The 21,728-nt window shown below is 30.8% G+C and overlaps 3 protein-coding genes across 3 annotated transcripts; 2 read left to right on the top strand and 1 right to left on the bottom strand.

The window, feature by feature from the left end:
• Nucleotides 1-12,585: 12,585 nt before the first annotated feature.
• LOC114164465 lies at nt 12,586-13,622 on the bottom strand. Its single transcript, XM_028049156.1, has 3 exons — nt 13,233-13,622; nt 13,028-13,144; nt 12,586-12,885 (listed from the first exon to the last, which is right to left on the bottom strand). The coding sequence occupies exons 1-3, from the start codon at nt 13,557-13,559 to the stop codon at nt 12,808-12,810; spliced, it is 522 nt and encodes a 173-aa protein (XP_027904957.1). The 5' UTR covers nt 13,560-13,622; the 3' UTR covers nt 12,586-12,807.
• Nucleotides 13,623-13,755: 133 nt separating this feature from the next.
• On the top strand, nt 13,756-15,171 carry LOC114164475 (histone H2A variant 1-like). The gene is made up of 2 exons (XM_028049167.1): nt 13,756-14,007; nt 14,656-15,171. The coding sequence occupies exons 1-2, from the start codon at nt 13,894-13,896 to the stop codon at nt 14,950-14,952; spliced, it is 411 nt and encodes a 136-aa protein (XP_027904968.1). The 5' UTR covers nt 13,756-13,893; the 3' UTR covers nt 14,953-15,171.
• Nucleotides 15,172-17,380: 2,209 nt separating this feature from the next.
• On the top strand, nt 17,381-20,652 carry LOC114191685 (calcium-transporting ATPase 12, plasma membrane-type-like). Its single transcript, XM_028081033.1, has one exon. It carries the CDS (start codon nt 17,577-17,579, stop codon nt 20,562-20,564), a length of 2,988 nt encoding a protein of 995 aa, XP_027936834.1. The 5' UTR covers nt 17,381-17,576; the 3' UTR covers nt 20,565-20,652.
• Nucleotides 20,653-21,728: the final 1,076 nt, after the last annotated feature.

Here is a 21,728-nt window from a genome sequence, read left to right as displayed (position 1 = left end):
CATCAAAAAGTCCACTTAAGAAGAAATTCATAAGACCTAAATAGCAAAACAAGCCTAATGGACCAGAGTCAACCTTTGCACTAGTATGTGTTTGAATCTAGATCGGATTGAGTTTAGGTCAAACCAATGTTAATAAAGTTTGAGACAAGTCAGATCCATCTCATGCAAAGTCGAGTCGATCTAAGTCACAAGTCAGGACAAATCATTATAGGTTGAAGAATTAAGATGAAGTAGCTCTGACCAAAATTTGAGACAAATCGACTTAAGCTAAAGGTTAAAAGAAGTTGACCCAACCTAAAATTAATCCAAGTCCAAAGTTAAAATTAAGTATCACTCATTAAAAACTTGAACCAAATTGAAACCAACTTTACAAGAGTTAATTAAATTAACCTTTTACCTATTCTAAAAATCTTATATTTAGTAATTAATTAAATTCTAATTTCATTTTCACGTGAAATAATACTAAATTTTACATGAAAATAGGTTGTTCAAATAAATATTCCAACCTAAACCCAATTTTTATATTTGTTACAGCCTCTTCAAAACAATAATCTTACATCATTTTAATAAGTATTAGTAATTAAAATTTTACAAATTTATCTATTATTTATCAAATTACATTTTCTTTTACTTTAATTGAAAATAATAACTTATTACTAATCAAAGTCATTTTTTTTAATATTTTAACTAAATGTGATTAGATATACTTAAAAATGCTATTTATAGGTCAAGTGTTGGAAATTAATCTTTTTCAAAAATATTATTATATTTTTCGAACTAATTACTAAAGTTCACGATCAATTAAAACTTCTTCCTTTTAGTTCACTAACACATTTTTTATGATTTTCTTTATTTAATTTCTTTTCAAAGACATATATGTGGTCTACTTTTTATATTTTAGTATAATTAGTAATTTAGTTTATTTAATTTGCTGGTTTGATTATTTTGGTTTCTTTATTATTTTTTATTCAATTTACTTCTCTAATTTTTTTAAAAAGTTAAATTTTTGTCTTCTGTAAAGTCCTCTTATTTTAGTCCCAATATTTAAGGGATGTCCCAAGGTCTAATGGGCCTAAGGGGCCTAAGGGTTGGCCCATAGGGAGCTAAATGACCCAAGACCTGCCCTAAGCAACTCACTCGTATCATTGCAAAAAAATAGTTCTCCCTTACTTTCTCTTTGAGCAGTTGTGAAACTCTGCTAGGGTTCAGCCACTGTTTCTCATCAAGTGAACTCAGACCAGTTCTCTACTCTTCATAAGTCAGCTTCCAACTCATGCTCTTGCTCCATTTTGTTCATTCTTCGTTCCAACGAAGGTTGTCTTAATGAACTTGTTTTAAGCTCATTCCACTGTTTTCCAGCCCTCAAAGTTATTGTTTGAGCTACTGTTCGTCATTGTTCGGGTGTCGAAGTCCTCTGCTAACCCCTCTCCACGTAAGGAAAGCTAGGGTTTCACGTTATTTCTATTTTATGCGATAAATGTTTTATGAAATATGAGAAAAGTTTGAGGAAAACGTTAGTTTTGAGTTAGGGGTTCAAATATTCATGAAACTGTGATATTTGACGTTATTTATCGTATTCTGATGCGTCGCACAGTCACTGGGCGAGTTGACTTGGTCGTTGGGCGACTGTGTATTTTTCTGATATGCGCAGTTTTAGTAAAATTGACTTTCCCGACTCATTAACCGTTGGATTGAGCTCAAATTTTGACATTTGGTTCATAACATGCTATTTTATGGTTTGACCGGTTGGATCGTCGATTAGATGTTTTTAGATTGAGAAATGTGTCACGCATTACTGCATTGATTTTTGGTTTTGGTGATAATAAATTTTCTTAGGAATTTTGGTGTAAGAATTATGGTTGTGGGTTGTGCTTGATTGTATGGAATTTCAGGTACTTAAATGTTGGCACTCATTTATTTGGGATGAATACTATTTTGTGATATATGTATGTCTTTGTATGCATTTATAAAGTATGAGATGAATGAATTTGCATGAGTGATGTGATTCATGGATTGTGAATCATGAACTTGGATAAATCTTGACATGCGATATCAATGAAATGGTTGGTATCAAAATGGCATGGTATTGGTATGAAGTACAATTCCATATCATGGATTGGGAAGAATGAGTTGGAATGGATTCAACATGGAATATGAATGTGGATTTGGTTATAAAGGTTGGCATGAGAGTTATGTGCATGATAAATAATACTTGATTGATGGAGTATGATTGGTCTGTGTCAGTGCATAATTCCATGAGCCTCTAGGTGAGACCTCATGGTGGTGCTTCAGTGGTCGGGACGTAATTCCATGACCTCTGTTAGTGAGATTTCATAGTGGTGTCCCATCTATATAATTTGGTAAGGATTCAAGGTAAGGTTGCATCCTAACACTCTAAGAAGTCAGTTAGTCTCACTTAGAGTGGACAGACTGACTCTTGTGGTGAGAGTAGCAGGAGGCCTGTACTCATTAAGGGTTAACCTTGTGTGTGGGGATCGAGACATTGTACCACTTGTAACACTTAGCTCGGAGGTGAGCATCTCGGGGGTGAGATAAAATATCCACCACAAGTGCAAGCATCCGTTGAATCCGACTAGATTATATGTAATTCGGATGAGTTGAGTCTGAGTCTAGTGTATTGTTTGAGAATTCATAACATGATTGGTTGATAAATATTGTTTGGATTGTGTGATAACATGTGACTGCATAATAAATCGTTTCTACTCTAGCTTATCTTGTTGCTTGTTCGGTTGTCTTGTATGTGGTTCTTCTCCTTTTGTGATGATCATCAATTTATTGATGTGAGCAGATGCGAGAGGCACTCGAGGTCAATAAGGAAGGGATGATTCTGCTGCGTAGTCTGCCTGGACTGGATTCTACTACTTTGGGCTTTGTTATAAGGCTATGGCTCATGTATTTGCTTGGCCTTTAATTTTAAATTGGAGTATTGTTGAAATTTGTATCTTATTTGGCTTATGCCATCGTGCTGTACTTTGAGAATTGTAATGAGTTATACTTATGTTCCAAGATGGCGCTGCTATGTTATTCTGTGTGACGTTTTATTTAATTAGGGTTATCGATTAAATGAGACGTTACATCTTCAATTTTTTAAAATTGTTTATTATTTAAAAAAATTTCAATTTAATCCCTCTACTTAAACTTTTGATTCAATTAAATTCCACTATTTTTTTAAAACGATCAAATTTTGTTCTCTCCAATTTAAAATTAAATTAGTAATTAAATTTAATTAAAACTTATATATATATATATATATATATATATATATATATATATATGGTAACAAAATTAGAATTTATAAATCAAATTTCTCCATTTAAATGTAAAAAATTTGAATATAGTGAAATATAGTCACGATTTTAAAGATACACAAGAGGGTTACCAAATAACTATGAAATTAAAAACTTAATGAGAAATGAGATTGACTCTCTTGGAGATATCTATTTCCTTATTTTTTCCTTATATATATATATATATATATATATATATATATATATATATATATATAATTCACTGTAAAAAGTTGATTAATTAAAACCTTATATAAACAATTTTAATTAAATGTACGAAAACAACACTGTATGAACTTCTAAAAGCAAACAAACTGCTATCTGTGAATGAATTAATCAGGGAGAGTTATGTTATGCCCGTGTATAATAAATTTACACTATTCTTTTTTATCCTTGATCGAACATGATTTTTTTTTATCTATTTTTTCCACTTTATACCTCTCGTTTGGATGTGTATCAAGGTCATTTTTTTTTTCATAAAGAAATTATCCTATATTAAATAAAAAACTATTAGCACGTGTGGTGGTGCGTGTGGCACATGTTTGCCTTTTCAAAATAAAAGTTTGTATTCCAAATCTATGAAAAACACGATTAAAAATAAAAACCGATACAGTTTCTATCAACAAAAATGAATAAATATTTTATATTAAATGACTTAAAAATATACGGACCTTTCTTTCATGAATTGACAGTCACTTTGATTTGTACTAATTTTTTTGGTGTTTCATTTTTATAGTTGTTGCTTTAACAAATGATCTTGCTTTAGTCGTTGCCTTTGGCAAAATATAGAACATTTTTTCCCTCTTTCCCTATTGAGAGCAGCAAAAGCAAAAGTTTGGTCCTGTATTTTTTTCTACTTTATTGACATTAGAGTCAATATATTTTCATCTTGAAATCATGCATGTTAGGAACTTAGTCTAATGGGATAATAATTCATGTGACCAACCTAAAAAGCAGTACCGAAAAAGCAACTAGAGATGGTGAAAGTTGAGTATGTTCTCATTCTTGCTCAGTAAAATCTAAAATTAGTCTCACAAGATATAATAATGACAGAATAGAATTTGTATTTGAATTTCTAAAAGTATTGCTATTTTTATTTCTTATGTGGGATAATTATATAATCAAAGAATAAAAAATATATTATATTTTTAAAATCATTTAATTACTATTTGAACGATGTGATAGGTTTATTAATTTTTATAATAACTACATACATTGAAAATATTTTTTCATGTACTACCAACCAATGGTGGACTTTCATAGGCACTAAGGAGCCATTCTCCCCAATTTTTTTTTATATTTATATAATTTTAAATATATTTTTCAAAAAATTAATATTTGTAATATATTTCATGTATTTGATATTGTAATAAATTTGTATACATCTATATTTATATAAGAAGAAGTTTTATTTTGAGTTATTCATATTTAATTTTTAATTGTATATTTTAAATGTTTTTAAATAAAAGTAATTATTTTATTAATATTATCTATTAAATGATTATTTGTGTAATTTAACTATTTTTTATTTGATTATTTTTTTGAACTTATTCATTATAAATTATAATTAATGATAAATTAGAATTAATTATATTAAATTATAAAAAATATTTATATTTAATTTTATAATTATAATAATAACAATAACAATAACTATATATATATATATATATATATATATATATATTTTTTATTATCATGAAAAAATAAATACAATGTTTTTACTAGTTTATATAAAATTTTTGAGATTATTTTTTTGATTTTTATTTTCGCTCAAAAATATCAAGTTTGTACCTTAGTTTTATTTGTCTCGATTTGGTTTCGATTTTTGAAAAAATTATATAACTTTGTCATTTTGGTTAAATTTTTTGAATTGAATTTTTCATCAAAATTGAAGTTGTGAATAAGGATAGTTTGATCTATTGGTGTAATTGACATAGTCCTAATATTAATTTTGATGAAAAATATTTCTTTCGCTTCAAAAAATTTAACGAGAAGAATCAAAGTACATCAATATTTAAAAATTCGGGACAAAATTGAGACTTAAAAAAACTAAATGAGAAACTTGACATTTTTTAACTAAAAAATGGATCAAAAGAGTAATTCAACCAAAATTTTGACATCCTAAATAATTGGCTGAAGATCCGTCACTACTACCAACATAACAACTTTTGCACCAATAGTGTATTTTATTGAACCATAATTAAAATGTTTCCTTTTTCATGTATCTTATCGAACACTTGACATTTTTTTCAATGATTTTTTAAGCATTTATAATGACACTACTAAAATTTCTTTAAATGTTATTCTTAATTTTTTTTAAATATTTACAAATTTTTTTATAAAAAATAATTTACAAAATATAGTAACCATTTTTTTTTGTAAAATATTTTTGTACAAAATATTTTTCAAAAAAAAAATAAAAAAATGTGAATTTTATAATTTTATAAGAAATAATTATCCATTTAAAAGTCCTAAAAAAACAAAACAAAAAGAAAATCCTTTTTTACAATATTTTATAACAAATTTGTAAAAGAATTCATAGAATATAAAAAAATATTTCAATTTGTATTTTTTCCTTTTCATTTATTAATAAAATTAATCTTTTAAATCTTAAAAATATTTAACTTGAGTTTTTCTTTATATGTTTATGTGAAGTAAAGTTAAAATGCGAAAAACATACATTTTTCATTTATAATTAAATGTAAGCCCATGTCCGTGAATACATCCTAATTAAATTCTATTTTAGGCTTATCTTTTTACATCCTTTTTAAAGAAAAATTATATTGGGAGTTAATAAAAGATGATTGTGTAATGTAAATAAAAAAAATTTAGCGGCATCTTTCGAAATTTTGAATTCCTTTTAATTTTAACCAAACAAATAATATTATATTAATAGATAATAATATAATGTTATTAAATTAATATATAAAATAAAATTATATTTATTAAAAACAAAGTTAAATATATAAAAATATATATAAAAGTAATTGTTAATAAAAAAAATTATAAAAATAATATTAATTTTTTAAAATTTAATAAATAATTATATTTTAAAAGATAAAATTGATATTTTAAAATATGGATACAAAATATAAAATTTATTTATATATTGTTATAGATTTACTTAATTAAAACAATGTCATTTGGGACACTCGTCTAATTTTTTAAAAAAAATTATTTTTATACATTATAAATATATGATATGATGGCAGAAAAAAATCACAATCATCATCGTTTGTGTTAATTTTTTAATATTCACTCTATTTTATGACTATTTTAAATTTGGGTTAAATCAAAATTTATTCAAAATCATAAATTAGAAAAACAATGAACCAATTAATTTTCATTAAGTAGTTGAAAATAAATTCATTTACAATTTAAAATTATCCATTATTGTAAGACTCATAAAATAAAATATTATGTATCCGTATAATTTTAAGTGTTACAAAAGTCATACAAATATTTTATTCATTTGGTTATTATGATATAGTCAAATGTTTAAATTTTTTAGAGTTAAATAATTATATATATATATATATATATATATATAATAATAAATTTACATCAATATAATAATCTCAAATCATTTATTGATGAACTGATAAGAAATAATAAATTATATAATCTCAAGATTTTTTCTAATTCTAATCATTACATGTACAATAGTTTTCATCCACTAAATATAACAGTTATAGTCTTAACTTTTAGTTTATTTATTATAATATGGTTCAATATCAATACACTTACTTAATATACAAAGTATTAAAGTAATGTATATGTTTAATGTAATTAAATGCCTCGAGGTGCATTTGTTTCGATTGAACAATATATATGACTCACACACACAGATTCCTTAAATTGTATAAGCCTCCATAGCCTTTGATTATTACAATATGAACATATACAATCAATTTACATACAAAAGTGTTAAAAAATATATTTAATGCAATTAAATACCCAAAATGCGCCCACGTTATTTTTTGTAATTTTTTTACCAGTCTACTCTGTAGTATATCACATCTCACGTATACACTAATGACAAACAAAAAAAAAACATTGATTAAACTATAACTATATAAAGACATGTTTCACAAATAAAATTAACATCTAAAACAATTTGTGACCAATACATGCTAACGTGTTCAATACGTCACAACAAAAAAGGTAACCATAACAAGATTATGATAAAACCTACCTTAACAAGGAAATAACTTGTTTTGAAGAGACCATGCACGATATTATGATAAAATTTAGAGAAGCAATAAGAAAACATTTATAACAATAATGCGACATATGACAGAACGAGAACAACATAAATAAGACAATGTTGTGAGAAGAAGAGAAAAATAATTACGGTGCGAAGAAAAGGTGAAAAGAACGACACAATAAAATTGCATAAAAAAACAAGTGTGAAGTTTTAATTAAATATAATGATAATTTTGTTAAAAATATCTAAGTGTTACTCAAAGTCCCATATTAGATACAAAAGAAAAAATTAGACATTATAAAAATAAAAATTCATAACAACATTATCTTCAAGTTTTGGTGTCTAGTGTCTTATATGTATAAAACTAATGTCGTATAACTATACGTAATCATAGTTCTCGGTATCAATAATCCTTTAACCCATATATAACCCAACATCTTTTTCATAAAACTATTATTCCAAATATCTTAATGATAATAAATATGAAATAATTGTTGTATTACGAGGCACGAAAAAACTGTGTATCTTGTGACTGAAACAGCACTCACATTGTTTACGTATATAGAGTGCAAAGAAAGGCGTTTCTGGTTAAAAGGTGCACTAATGTATCGTATCGTAGCTTGGTTAGAGCTTAATGATAGTGGAAAGTGTTGAAGACGGAACAAAGTGGGCAACAAGAAGTTTAAGGAAAGGAAAATAGGTGGTGAAAGTTGATTCACCGAAACGGAAAAGCATTAAAGTTTGAAGGTAAAGAGCATAGAAATATTGAGTGGGACCCAATTGAAATGTTACATATTGTAGGAGGCATTGTGTTAGCTAGGTAGTGATGTAGTGCATTTAGGAAGACAACAAAATCCTTTGATACGTACGCCTACAGTATTCCTTTTTTATCAACCCACTCTCCTCCAAAACCGCGTTCTCCCTGCCCTCTGTTTCCGTTTTATTTTTTTTAAATCTTAATATTCTTCATATGCTTTCTTTCCATCAAATCAATCAAACTCACTTTTCCATTTAGTTTATCAAACTTCTCGTACACGTTCTCTCATAAATTAACAGTAAGTTTTTTTTTAGATTTTTGAAAAATTGAAAAGAAAAAATACACTAATGTCATGATTCATTGAATGATCCTCCGGTTCTACAGTACAGTGACCTTTTGATTATGTATTTTGGACGGTTAATTGAAGTGTGGGATAACAGTATTGGCCTTAACTTTTAAGCTTGAAATGAGATATTTCAAAATGTTAATGTTTAAGTGAGGTGTACAATTTGTAAAATTGGGTAAGATAGGTAACTATGTTGACAAAAAATCATTTGTAAGATATGTATCGACTCATTTACCCATTCCTAACGATTGAGTGTACATTGATTAATTATATAACAAAAATTAAGGACATGATTATTTATTTTTCCTTCAAGTTATGTATCTGAAAAAAAAACATCGTGTATAAATGATTTCGGCAAATAAAATAACTATTATGTGATTTAATTACCATGTAATATTATTCTAGTATTGCTATACGTTTTGCTTCTTTTTTTTCTTCCTCTTTTTGCGTTTAATTTTAAATATTGTACGTTACTATATGTTTTTTTTTAAATAAATTGGGACACAAGATATAGTATCCGATTTTAATTTAGCACATATATTTTAAAAAGGAAGTTAAGATTCTATTTTATCCTAGCTATAGAAATTATATATTTTTATTATTTAGTTATTTATTTATGAAAATATCATTATTTATCAAAATTGTTTCTTATTATTCCATTTGAAATGTTTTTTGTTCTTATTTTTTCTTGTACTTGATTTTTTTAGGGTAAATTATTTTTATGTATAATTACTCATTTGGTATTCCAATTTTTTGATTAAATTCAATTTGATCTCCATATTTTTGGTTTGTTTAGTTTAGTATCCAAATATTTAAAATGATTCAATTTGGTCATCTTCGTTAAGTTAGAGTTAACACCATGTCCGTAAGGGACATGTGTTGAGCCGTGAAATTTTTAATTTTTTTTTAATTTTTTTTAATTTTTTTAAAACTTTTTTCAAATTTTTAATTTTTTTTTCCAAAAAATTTTAAAACTGCCATGTGTCAGTTTATTGACTTACAATGATGACATGTGACAATGATAATAATTATTTTCAATTTAGTCCTCTATTTAAATTTTTGGTTCAATTTAATACCTCAATTCTTTCAAACTATCTAATTTTGTCCTTTCCAATTTGAGACCAAATTAGTAACTAAGTTTAATTATAATTTATATATACATGTTAAAGTAATTGTTTTGAATTTATACATCAAATTACTACACCTAAATATTCAAATTATTATATTTTTTACAAGTATACAAAATTTCAGGTGTAAAAAATTACAAAGGTAAAAAATGTAAAAAATAAAATAATTTAAATATTTAGGTGAAATGATTTGATGTATATATTAATAAAAGTTATTGTAACATGTATATATAAGTTGTAATTAAGCTTATTTACTAATTTGGTCTTAAATTAGAGAGGACAAAATTGGATGTTTTAAAGCATCGGAGTACTAAATTGAACCAAAAATTTAAATAGAGGACTAAATTGAAAACAACTATTACCACTGTCACGTGGTATGACGGTAAACTGACATGTAACAGTTTATAAATTTTACAAAAAAAAATAATAATAAATAAAATAAAAAATTATATGGCTTGACGTGTCTTGTAGGGACACACGGTGGAGATGACCAAATTGAATCTTTTTACATAATTGAGGTACTAAATTGAACAAACCAAAAAGTATGAGGACCAAATTGAACTTAACCAAAAAATTGGAGTACCAAATCAGTAATTATACCTTATTTTTATTAAAAGTGAGTATAATACATTGTTCATTTAATAAATTTTATGAAATGAAAATGGAAAACATGTTGGAGTAATTATTTATGATTTTGTTCTCAAGGTTGGCTCACAACTGGTTGGGTTAAAAATGAATGAGATCAATCTTGTTTACTTTATGGCGTGTAAGAAATTGTGAAACTCAACTCAACTCATCACGGATTGGTAAATTAAATGTGTTAACTCACTAACTTATCTAAAAGTAAAAAAATGAAATGAAAAATTGTCATTTTTTAGTTAAATTTAGAAGCTTATAATGAAAAGTAAGTGATCGTGTGTAAACAATAAAGAAAGAGGGAAGAGCGGAGGAGTGCGAAGCAATGTTAGATAAGCGCGAAAGGAATGCACAGGAATACGAAAGAACATGGAGGTGCACACAGGAGCAGCAGAGGACCAAATCAAAGGTGATTGGACCTAATGGAAAGAAGATCAAACAACCACCGGTCCAACAATGGTGGTCAAGAATCACAGACAGAATATTGCTTGTCATATTAACATAGCAGTGAATGTGGGAGTGATAGAGAAATCTGTAATGTGAAAGGGGCAAAGAAATTAGGATTTTTTCAGTTTTGAAAGATAATCTTTTTAAAATATAAGTGGATTGCAGGTTAGCTCACTGTAACCTGCTCAATCTCGTTTAAGTATTGAATTAAATGAACCTAATTCATTTTGACTTATAGTTGACATATCTAATTGTCATTAATTAAAATCATTTCATCAGTGTATATGTAACACTGGATTCTATTATTAAAAAGATTTTTGACAAAAAATTAGGCATTATTTAACATAATATTAGTTTATTTCATTGTATAAAACAAAAAAGCATAATAATAATAATAATTTATTGTTACTATTTATAAATAGTGAATTATAATAGTATTATTTTCATTTTCTATTTTCTAACCATACTGCTTTTATTTATTAAAATGATATACATGACTTATGGAGCTATGTTGGTATAACGACCAATAATAGTGTCTGGGTAAGACAAACGTTTGTATATCCATTCCCACATGATTGCTAGTGACAAAATTGATGAATTTGATAAACAATGGTCTTAAAAGTTCAATTCATCCTTACTTATTTCATAGAAATTCATATATAGTTTATTTATAAACATTGTTTTATGGATGATTATTCGCTTCGTACAAAAACACAATATTATCTCGTTCTATAGTACAATAAATTTAATTTATATTTAAAAATATCAATAATAATAGTTCAATTGGTAATTGTATTTAATTATACTATTTATAATCGGCTTCATTGCTTTTGAACTGATAATAACTTATGATGGTAATGGCCCAATGCATCAACTTTACAATGGTAAGAAAATTATTAATAAAGAAATAATTAAATAAAAATGTAACACAAATTTCATATTTATTAAAACCAATCTATTTGCTTGATATAGTAATATTTTAAAAATAATTATACAATTCTGTGCAATAGATAATTATTTTATATTTATAGTGTTAAAAATATAAATAACTAATAATCACAAATGTAAAAGAAACTTATTAATAAATTATACTTAATTTAGCTCACCTTAAGTTTATCTCATTCATCACCACTATCTGCAGATGTTGTGAAATATAACTATTCTTTGACGATTCCTTTGTCTCCAACATTTTATAGGATTTTATGATTTTACTAAGGTTAACATTTTTGCACTATTTCTAAGTTTACAAATTTGAATCATGTTTCTTAAACTTGTGTCTTTTTCCTATTAGGGATTGAAATATTCCTCACAATCTTAATATATAAATCATTTACCTAAAAAAATGCATGTACAACATTGTGATCCAGCAAGCCTTGGGCTAGTTGGTAGTTAGGAGAAGATGGATGCAAAATGAAATGACCAAGGGAACTTATTTCATGGGTTGGTTTTCATCCGATGTTTTCTCATTTTCTTTTCCTCTTTCACTATTGTTTTCAAACAGCTGAAATTTTCATTATCCTCAGTTTTCTCTTTGTTTACTTCTCTAAATCAATGCAGCAAAAACATCAATGACTCGACTCCAAAATATATGAAAAGAAGATACGACAGATACACTTTACTAAAATAAATAATTGGAGTTACATCTTTTAGATTTGGTAATTAGTTTTTTTTTTTAAATTTTGTTTGACATTAACATCTGAAAGATTAAATTTAGATATTTATCAGCATTCATAGACAGATATCAAAATCAAACATTTTCAGAAGATTCACTTATATTCATCACAAAGCATTCTTATATTGACAGAAATTATGTTGATTACACGATGACAATGGTGCTCCATATTTTACCATACTATATTATCTGTATTCATACATAACATTAAATATTCACATTAAACTCTGACATTTAACACGGCATTATGTGCATTTTCCTCATAACTTACAGAATAAAGAAAGCATGTAAATCCCACTCCACCTTATAAATACCCATCCCTCTTGTCTTGTTCCTCTGCTTCCTTGTTAGCAGCTTGAACAGATTTGAACCAAAGAAAAGCCTGAATTAAACATTAGGAGTTCATAAATTGGCAAGAACCAACATTTTACTTTTACACATAATTTAGAAAAAAACTCAAAAAAATCAATTAATTTTAATTAAAATTCTGAATCTGAACATTGAGGAGAGTGATTAATTCTTACCGAAGAGGGAATGCCAGTGAAGACAAAAAACCCAAGCAAGGGAGCATAAAACACACTGTCCGAGGTTAATGCTCCAAACACCGGTCTTTGGTTCACATATTCAAAGATGGAACCAATCTGTTGTAGAAAAGAGATACACTATCAAGAAACAAATCAAAAGAAAAACATTATTAATATTAATAGTGGTAAGAAGTTGGTTAATTACAGCAGCAATTGCTGTGATGGCAGAGGCAAGTAAATACGCGTAGAATGGGATTTCAAATCCTTGCTCCGAAGTGTTGTTTTTGGCCTCATCTCGGGCCCATGGTGGTGGTTCATCGGAATCTGGTTTGGCCCATGAAGGGATTTTTTCCTCCGACTTGCTTGATTCGGCGGAGCCTTGGGTCACCGCCACCACAACTAACGGTGTTTTCCTCTTCCTATGAGGGTAATGGCGAACTCCAAGAAATGTTGTAGGTTGTGATACATGTTGATTTTGGATAGTTCCGGCACAGGACAGTGTTAAGAAGCTGCCACCGCAACTGGTCGCCATGATATTTTTTCTAATGCACTAATTGGGAGTTGAGGTACTGCCAGTGGAATCTTATCCTATGTTTGGGCCTGAGGTAGTGTGATAGGCTTTAATGGGCCTGAGGTAGGTTGATGGGCTTTAATAGACCTCCTTGAGCGAAAAAATTTGGTGGACCCGGGAAAAAAAGTGAAATAATTTGAAAATCAAATTCCCACGCAAAAGTGACCGCGCCCGCCCATAGTTTGAGAATTGGAAATTTAAAGTGTTTATTAAGAAGATATGTTTCTCATTCAACCAGTCACTATTTCAGCATCATCCTTCTTTGCTTTAGCTTTCTAGGTTTCTCTCTGTGTCGATGGCGGGAAAAGGAGGGAAGGGGCTCGTGGCTGGAAAAACCACCGCAGCGAACAAGGACAAAGACAAGGATAAGAAAAGGCCTGTCTCTCGTTCATCCCGTGCTGGGATCCAGGTAACCCATTTTCCCTGTTCCTCAGATTTTGTTTTTTCTCTCCAGAATTGTCTTAGTTTTCAATCTTTACAACTTAATTTGACTAGATTTCACGAGCCACATGTTTGGTGTATGTTGGATCTGATTTGTGTTCTTGTGACTGTCGTGAAAGTTTTGTTTCCCACGTCCTGTTCTAATCTTAACCACAAAGCAATGACCTTTTGTTGTTTTATTTTAATTCTGGATTAGTGATGGAAATTCCTTCAGAACAGCACCAGATGATGCAAATCACGTTTTTTCAGAGTAATAATTATTTTGTTTTGTATTTGTCAATTTCACGAGGAAAAAAAAACATTGTTTTCTTTGTTCATGGGATGCCTACGAGTATAAGAAAGTCTCAAACTTGAGCCTTGAAAAAGGATTCACCCTTTAAATCCCTGACTTGACCAGAATTTTATCACGATCTGAAAGAAAGCTTGAGTTTTCGTTATTTTCGTCAAATTATCGTTTTTGGGAACAGTTGAAATGTTTGTGAATTGTTGGAATTTTTTGGTGTAGAATGCCTACAGTTAAGATTAAATCAAAGATCTGTGATAAACTACTGGGTCTTCGTGATACGGTTTGATGCATGGATTGAATTGTTTTGATTTTTTTTTTGTGTGGCTGTAGTTTCCAGTGGGGCGTATCCACAGGCAGTTGAAGCAAAGGGTGCAAGCCAATGGACGTGTGGGGGCAACTGCTGCAGTATACTTGGCATCAATTCTGGAATATCTGACTGCTGAGGTTCTGGAGTTGGCTGGGAATGCAAGCAAGGATCTGAAGGTGAAGAGGATCACACCCAGACACTTGCAGCTGGCTATCAGGGGAGATGAGGAACTTGACACCCTCATCAAAGGGACCATTGCTGGTGGTGGTGTAATCCCTCACATCCACAAGTCCTTGATCAACAAAGCAGCCAAAGAATGAGACTCAATTGTTTCTTTACTTTTCCTTTAATCTTTCTCTTTATTTACCATCTGGATGTGTGTTAGTTAGGTACTAGATTTTCTTTTCTGTTTCTTAAGGACAAGATGTTAATGTTAGAGTGTAAATGATCATTCTATCTGTCTTTAACTTGGTTGATGTGCTACTCCTGGAATTGTAATGCTGTTGGATTTAATGAGTTCTTTGTTTTAGCTTTAGCAACTGATTTGTTTTTCTGATTGCTCATATAACTCACTGGATATTTGCTTGTTATATTTTCATAGACCTATCTGAGAATCTTTCCCAAATGAGTGATATGTTTTCTTGATTGTTTGATTTTCAGTCAGTGTAGATCTGTGTGGATGTGACTAATTTTTGTTATGGATTCTTGAGTTTTAGATTTGGTTATATTACACCCTTACTCTATCATCGTGATAATAAACTTGAAAATTACAACTTTTGTTTCTGTGTAAATGGACTCTGGAGCTCCTAGATCTATTTTGGTTCTTATTTGTACTTTTTTTTGTATGACTGAAGTATGTGAGGGATCATACATGTGCTATCTTTGTCGCTTCCATCTTGAACAAAAAAGAAAGAATTATAAATATTTTAATGGTTCTTGTTATTGGGGGCATTGTGTCTAAGCAAAATATGGGACAAACGAAGTATTTACTTTGGTTCGATAGAAATTGGGAAAAGAGAAACGGAAGAAATAAACATATTCATTATTTTGTGTAACAGATAAACAGATAGAGCAAAGAAAATAATAGCAGAGAAGTGCACAATAAAATTTCCTTTGGCAAGAAGGAGAAACGACATTTTACGTAAGTATAATTATAAGTTGTAATTTTATTATTTCTCCATCCGTGAATATATACGCCTCTTTTTTTTCTCTTGTATTTTTAGTTCAAATACTTCAAAAAACAACATATGCCGTCAATAACAAAGAAAACCCTAAATCCAAATTTTTGAACCTTCACACACTTTTAATTAAATCAAATTCAACGAAAACAAAAAAATATCTGATTATTATTACAATGTCTCTCCATCCATCAAAAGCTCCAAATTTTCTACATAAACAAACAAAATACATACGACCTACCAACACTGTCAACGTAGCTACCAACAACTCTACAACCACACAAACGAAAACATTCAACACCCACACCAGCACTGACTTCAACTTTTTCCTTCAAACGTTCAACACCCACAGTTTTAGAAACCAAAATTTCTTTTTAAAAAATTAGACGTCTCAACATTGAAAGAGTCATGTCTTCTTCAAACCATTTTCATCCACTATACAATCTTGTTCGACACATCAGCGAAACAAATGCTTAACGTTGTAAGCTCACAATGATGTAGTTCATGCATTAATAAAATATGAAGATGAGAAGAAATTTTTTCACAAGGAAGAATTCCAATTCCACATCAAAATTTGAGGTAAAAAATATATTTTACCCACTTTTATCTATAACTATCATTGGTCTTAATAGTTCTACATATACCATACAACATTTCAGAAAGTATTTACTCAATTCACGATCTTCACATTTAGTTATCATCATTCAAATTCTTACTTTTGTACTTAATTATCGAAAATTTTTATGGAAGTGTATCTTCTCCCTGATCTCACAAAAAGCTCAGCCCATGGTTCTCAACAATAACAACCCTATACCCAAATAACATTTACTCCACTTCCAAGACGATTTCCAGCATATATATATATATATATATATAATCTGGATAAAAAAATTGGGGGGAATGGGTACGGCTTGAAAGTGATTAAAAAAGAGTGCAATTGGGACCGGTTTGGTTTGAAAGGACAACAATTTGGGAACTTTATTGAAATTGAAATGACCAATTTTAAAACAAAAGGTACCAGACAGTGATATATATATATATATATATATATATATATATATATATATATATATATATATATATATATATATATATATATATATATGATTTATACATCAATTAGTGTTCCCACTGTCCTGGGATCTGAATTGAATAGCAATAGGGATTATGGGTTACCTGTAATGAAGGGCAACGAAAAGAAAATTTACGTAGACAGAATAGTGATGCATTCGTATTCAACAATAGCAATCTTTACTAAGAATGCAGAAAGAGAAAAAAAAATATGAAAAGAGAGACAACAAGTCATGATTTCTAAGATAACATAAATATGGATGACAACGCAAGTTTGTTTTTTCTTTATGGTTTCGTAGTTTGTTTTCTATTATACAAAAACTAGACACGTTTAAAGTCATGAAGCACCATCATTAATGGTTGAAATTTTGCTTATTTTCAAGTTCACATGGAATAAAATATAAATCGGTTAGTTTAGCCGTGAATGCAATAAGAGTGGTCTTCAAATGTGAATTGGTATTTCTTAGCAAAGTAGGTACTATATTTTAAGAAACCACTTTCACTTACACCGAGGGTGTCTTTTGAAAGTTTGACTAAATTGAACTGAAAAAAAGCATTACTATTTGTAAGAAGCTACTCGGAAATTGCCTCTATGGTCGTCTGGTACGAAATATTACTATAGAAGATAACCAGATCTGAGTCATAATCTAGTTCTTTTCTTGTATCTTTTCGGCTTGAGATCTTCTGCTGATTCCATGGAAAACATAGCAAAAAAGAGATGGCGTTTAGCTTATACAGCAATTTATTCTAGGCGAGTCATGCTTGCCTTGGCCAAAGAAGTCATGTCTAAGACAAATACAAACACTCATCCTTCTTTGGTTCCTGATGTTGACAAGGTGAGGATTACGAGTATGGTCAAGGACAAAAACTTGTCAGCCTTTACAGAGTTTGGAGGAGTTGAAGGTGTTGCAAACATTCTTGGAACCATTCCGGAAAAGGGAATCACCGGAAGCCATGATGAGGTTGCTAAACGTGTTAAAGTATTTGGTTCCAACACTTACCAGAGGCCACCGCCTAAGTCTTTCCTGAGTTTTGTGGTGGAAGCTTTCACTGACACTAATATTCTGATCCTTGTTTGCGCCGGTCTTTCCCTTGGTTTTGGCATGAAAGAACATGGCCCGGGGGAAGGCTGGTATGAAGGAGGGAGTATATTTGTAGCAGTGTTTCTGGTGGTGGTTGTTACCGCACTCAGCAACCTCAGACAAGAGAGACAGTTTCACAAATTGTCTAAGGTAAGCAACGACATCAAAGTAGAAGTAGTGAGAAATGGAAGGAGACAGAATATATCTATCTTTGATGTTGTAGTGGGCGATATTGCATCCCTTAAGATTGGTGATCAGATTCCAGCTGATGGATTGTTCTTGAGTGGCCTTTGTTTGCTAGTGGATGAATCAAGTATGACAGGTGAGAGCGACCCTGTAGAAATTGAGCCTTCAAGAAGCCCCTTCTTGCTGTCTGGTGCAAAAGTTGAGGATGGCTGTGGTCGTATGCTAGTGACATCTGTGGGAATCAACACAGCATGGGGTGAAATAATGAGCTCACTATCGACAGACACCGAAGTAAGGACACCATTACAGACTCGCCTTGATAAGTTAACCTTTTCTGTCGGAAGGGTGGGTCTCACAGTCGCTTTTCTTGTTCTCAGAGTCTTGTTATTTCGTTATTTCACTGGAAACACACAGGATGATAATGGGAATACAGAGTTCCAGGGGAGTAAAACTGATGTAAACGACATTTTCAATGCGGTTGTGAGGATTGTCGCCGCTGCAGTCACTATTGTGGTGGTGGCAATCCCAGAAGGTCTGCCATTGGCCGTCACTCTCACTCTTGCTTACTCCATGAAAAGAATGATGTCAGACCATGTAATGGTGAGGGAGATTTCTGCTTGCGAAACCATGGGGTCAGTTACAGTTATCTGCACGGATAAAACTGGTACCCTGACTTTGAATCAAATGAGAGTCACCAAGTTTTGGCTTGGCCCACAAAATGTCGAGGAAAAATCTTCCAATGCAATGGCCCCTGAAGTTCTTGAGTTATTCCAACAAGGAGTTGGCCTAAACACAACTGGCAGTATCTGTAAACCTTCACCAATATCTGAACCTGAAATTTCTGGTAGCCCGACGGAGAAAGCTATACTCTTGTGGGCCGTGTCAGATTTGGGCATGGACATGGATGAACTGAAGCGCGCACACGAAGTTCTCCATGTTGAAGCGTTTAACTCTGAAAAGAAACGAAGTGGCATCGCGATAAGGAAGAAGACTACCAACACAGTTCACGCTCATTGGAAAGGTGCTGCAGAGATTATTCTCGGGATGTGTTCAAATTATATTGACAATAACGGCATAGAGAAGCCCCTTGATGAAGAGCGGAGCAAATTGCAAAATATAATTGAAGGCATGGCTGCTAGCAGCCTTAGATGTATCGCTTTTGCTCACACGCAGATTCCGGAAGATATTGATTATAACGATAAGGAGAAAGCAGATGAAATCCTGAGAAAAGATGGCTTGACCTTGCTAGGTATTGTTGGCCTCAAGGATCCATGCCGACCCGACGCCAAGGAGGCTGTGGAAGCGTGTAAACATGCTGGAGTTAGTGTGAAGATGATCACAGGTGATAACATATTCACTGCAAAAGCAATAGCAGCAGAATGCGGAATATTAGACTTTGATGGCCATGTGAGCACGGAAGAAGTGGTGGAGGGTGTGGAATTCAGGAATTATTCTGAGGAAGAGAGAATGGAGAGAGTAGAGAAGATCCGCGTGATGGCAAGATCATCCCCTTTTGACAAAAGTTTGATGGTGCAGTGCTTGAAAAGGAAAGGTCATGTTGTTGCAGTGACAGGAGATGGCACAAATGATGCACCTGCTCTGATAGAAGCTGACATTGGACTTGCTATGGGGATCCAAGGAACTGAAGTTGCCAAGGAGAGTTCCGACATTGTCATCTTAGATGACAACTTCAGTTCTATTGTGACTGTTGTAAGGTGGGGGCGATGTGTTTACAACAATATCCAAAAGTTCATCCAGTTTCAACTAACCGTGAATGTCGCAGCTCTAGTGATAAATTTTATTGCAGCAGTTTCTTCGAGAGATGTTCCCCTAACAACAGTTCAACTTTTATGGGTAAATCTGATTATCGGTACGCTAGGAGCATTGGCACTGGCTGCAGAAAGACCTACAAAAGAGTTAATGGAGAAAAAATCAGTGGGTAGGACTGAGCCTCTTATTACCAATATTATGTGGAGAAACCTTTTCGCTCAAGCTTTATATCAGATTGTTATCCTCCTGGTTTTACAATTGAAGGGAGAGTTAATCTTCAATGTTAGAGAGGAGGTAAAGGATACTCTAATCTTTAATACTTTTGTCCTCTGCCAAGTATTCAACGAGTTCAACTCTAGAAGTATGGAGAAACTTAATGTGTTCCAAGGCCTTCACAGAAACCACCTGTTTCTTGGACTTGTGGGGATTACCCTTGTTCTTCAAGTTGCGATGGTGGAACTCCTTAGGATGTTTGCTGGTACAGAGAGATTAACATGGGAGCAATGGGGAATTTGTATTGGAATTGCAGCTGTGTCATGGCCAATTGCTTGGGTTACAAAGCTCATACCAGTTTCAGATAAACCCTTCTTCAACCACGTTAAGTGTGTAAAATTATTGGTCTCCAAGATTAAGGATTGTGTATAATTTTACCTTGTCAGTCGCTTCAAATTTCAGTGCAGTTTAATTTTAAAATTGATAGCTTCAATTCGAGTAATAGAAAATAATTTTTGAAGTTCTGAGAAAATTGCAATTTAATTTTAAAAATGCAAAGGCAGGACATCATAACTCAATTGCGTCTGCTCACAGTTTGGCTTATAACTTTTGCCACAAATGTTCAATTGATATGATCTTTTTTACATTGAATTATAGACTTCAGAAACTTTAAGTTGAGCACTGTACTTAACTTTTGGAGCTCTAAACAAGGTACTGATAAAGGTTTTTACAAAGGGAGAGACAACATTGTCACATGGGTCATTAGCCCCACACGGTTTCTATCATTCAAAAAGAAAAAAAGGTTCTGTTTGGGTGATAATTTTCCACAAGCAGCAGCTTTTTAAACTAAACAGTGGTGAGTAACAAAAAGCTGGGTAGTTGTGTATCATTTTCGAAGAATATATATATGTTAAGGGTGGGCAAAAAAAATTGTTTGAACCAAACTGTTTCATTTTTTCTCTGATGTATTAAAGATCCAGTTTTCAGATCAAATTTCTATTTTATTTATGTAGATTTTAAAAATTGGAACATTCAAATTTCACCTTTTCTCTCAAGTGTTTTTTTTTTAATGAATGACTACACCTCGAAAGTGATTAAAAAAGAGTGCAATCTGGATTTGGCTTGGTTTGAAAGGACAACAATTTGGGAGCTATTGAGATCGGAATGGCCAAATTTTAAAACGGAAGGTATGTGACGGTGATATATATGAAGATGCATTTTAATTCTTCGTTGTACACGTTTTTTCTTGTATTTTTTAATTCAAATACTTGCAAAAGTTACCTGTTTTTTTGTTTATTATATTTTTCTATATTTCCTTTCTACTTGCCCTGTCTTTTTTATACAAAGATGTTGCTAATGAGATACATATGCTTGTCTAATTCGATTAGTTGATTGAGGGTAATGACTTTAAGTTGATTTACTAGAGTAATAAAACTCATGCAATTGAAAAGGCCTAAATGATCTTGCTTGTGTGAGTTACAGAAAATAAAATAAAGACAGATATTTTTTATCGATGATGATTGTCAATGAAGAGTACAATATTAAACCTAAATTGTTGTGGATAACAATAGTACAAGTGTCCTCATCTAAATAACA

The sequence above is a fragment of the Vigna unguiculata genome, chromosome 1, assembly GCF_004118075.2.
Source record: "Vigna unguiculata cultivar IT97K-499-35 chromosome 1, ASM411807v1, whole genome shotgun sequence".
In the NCBI taxonomy this organism is placed as follows: Eukaryota; Viridiplantae; Streptophyta; class Magnoliopsida; order Fabales; family Fabaceae; genus Vigna; species Vigna unguiculata.
This window is presented reverse-complemented; position numbering and strand designations above follow the sequence as displayed.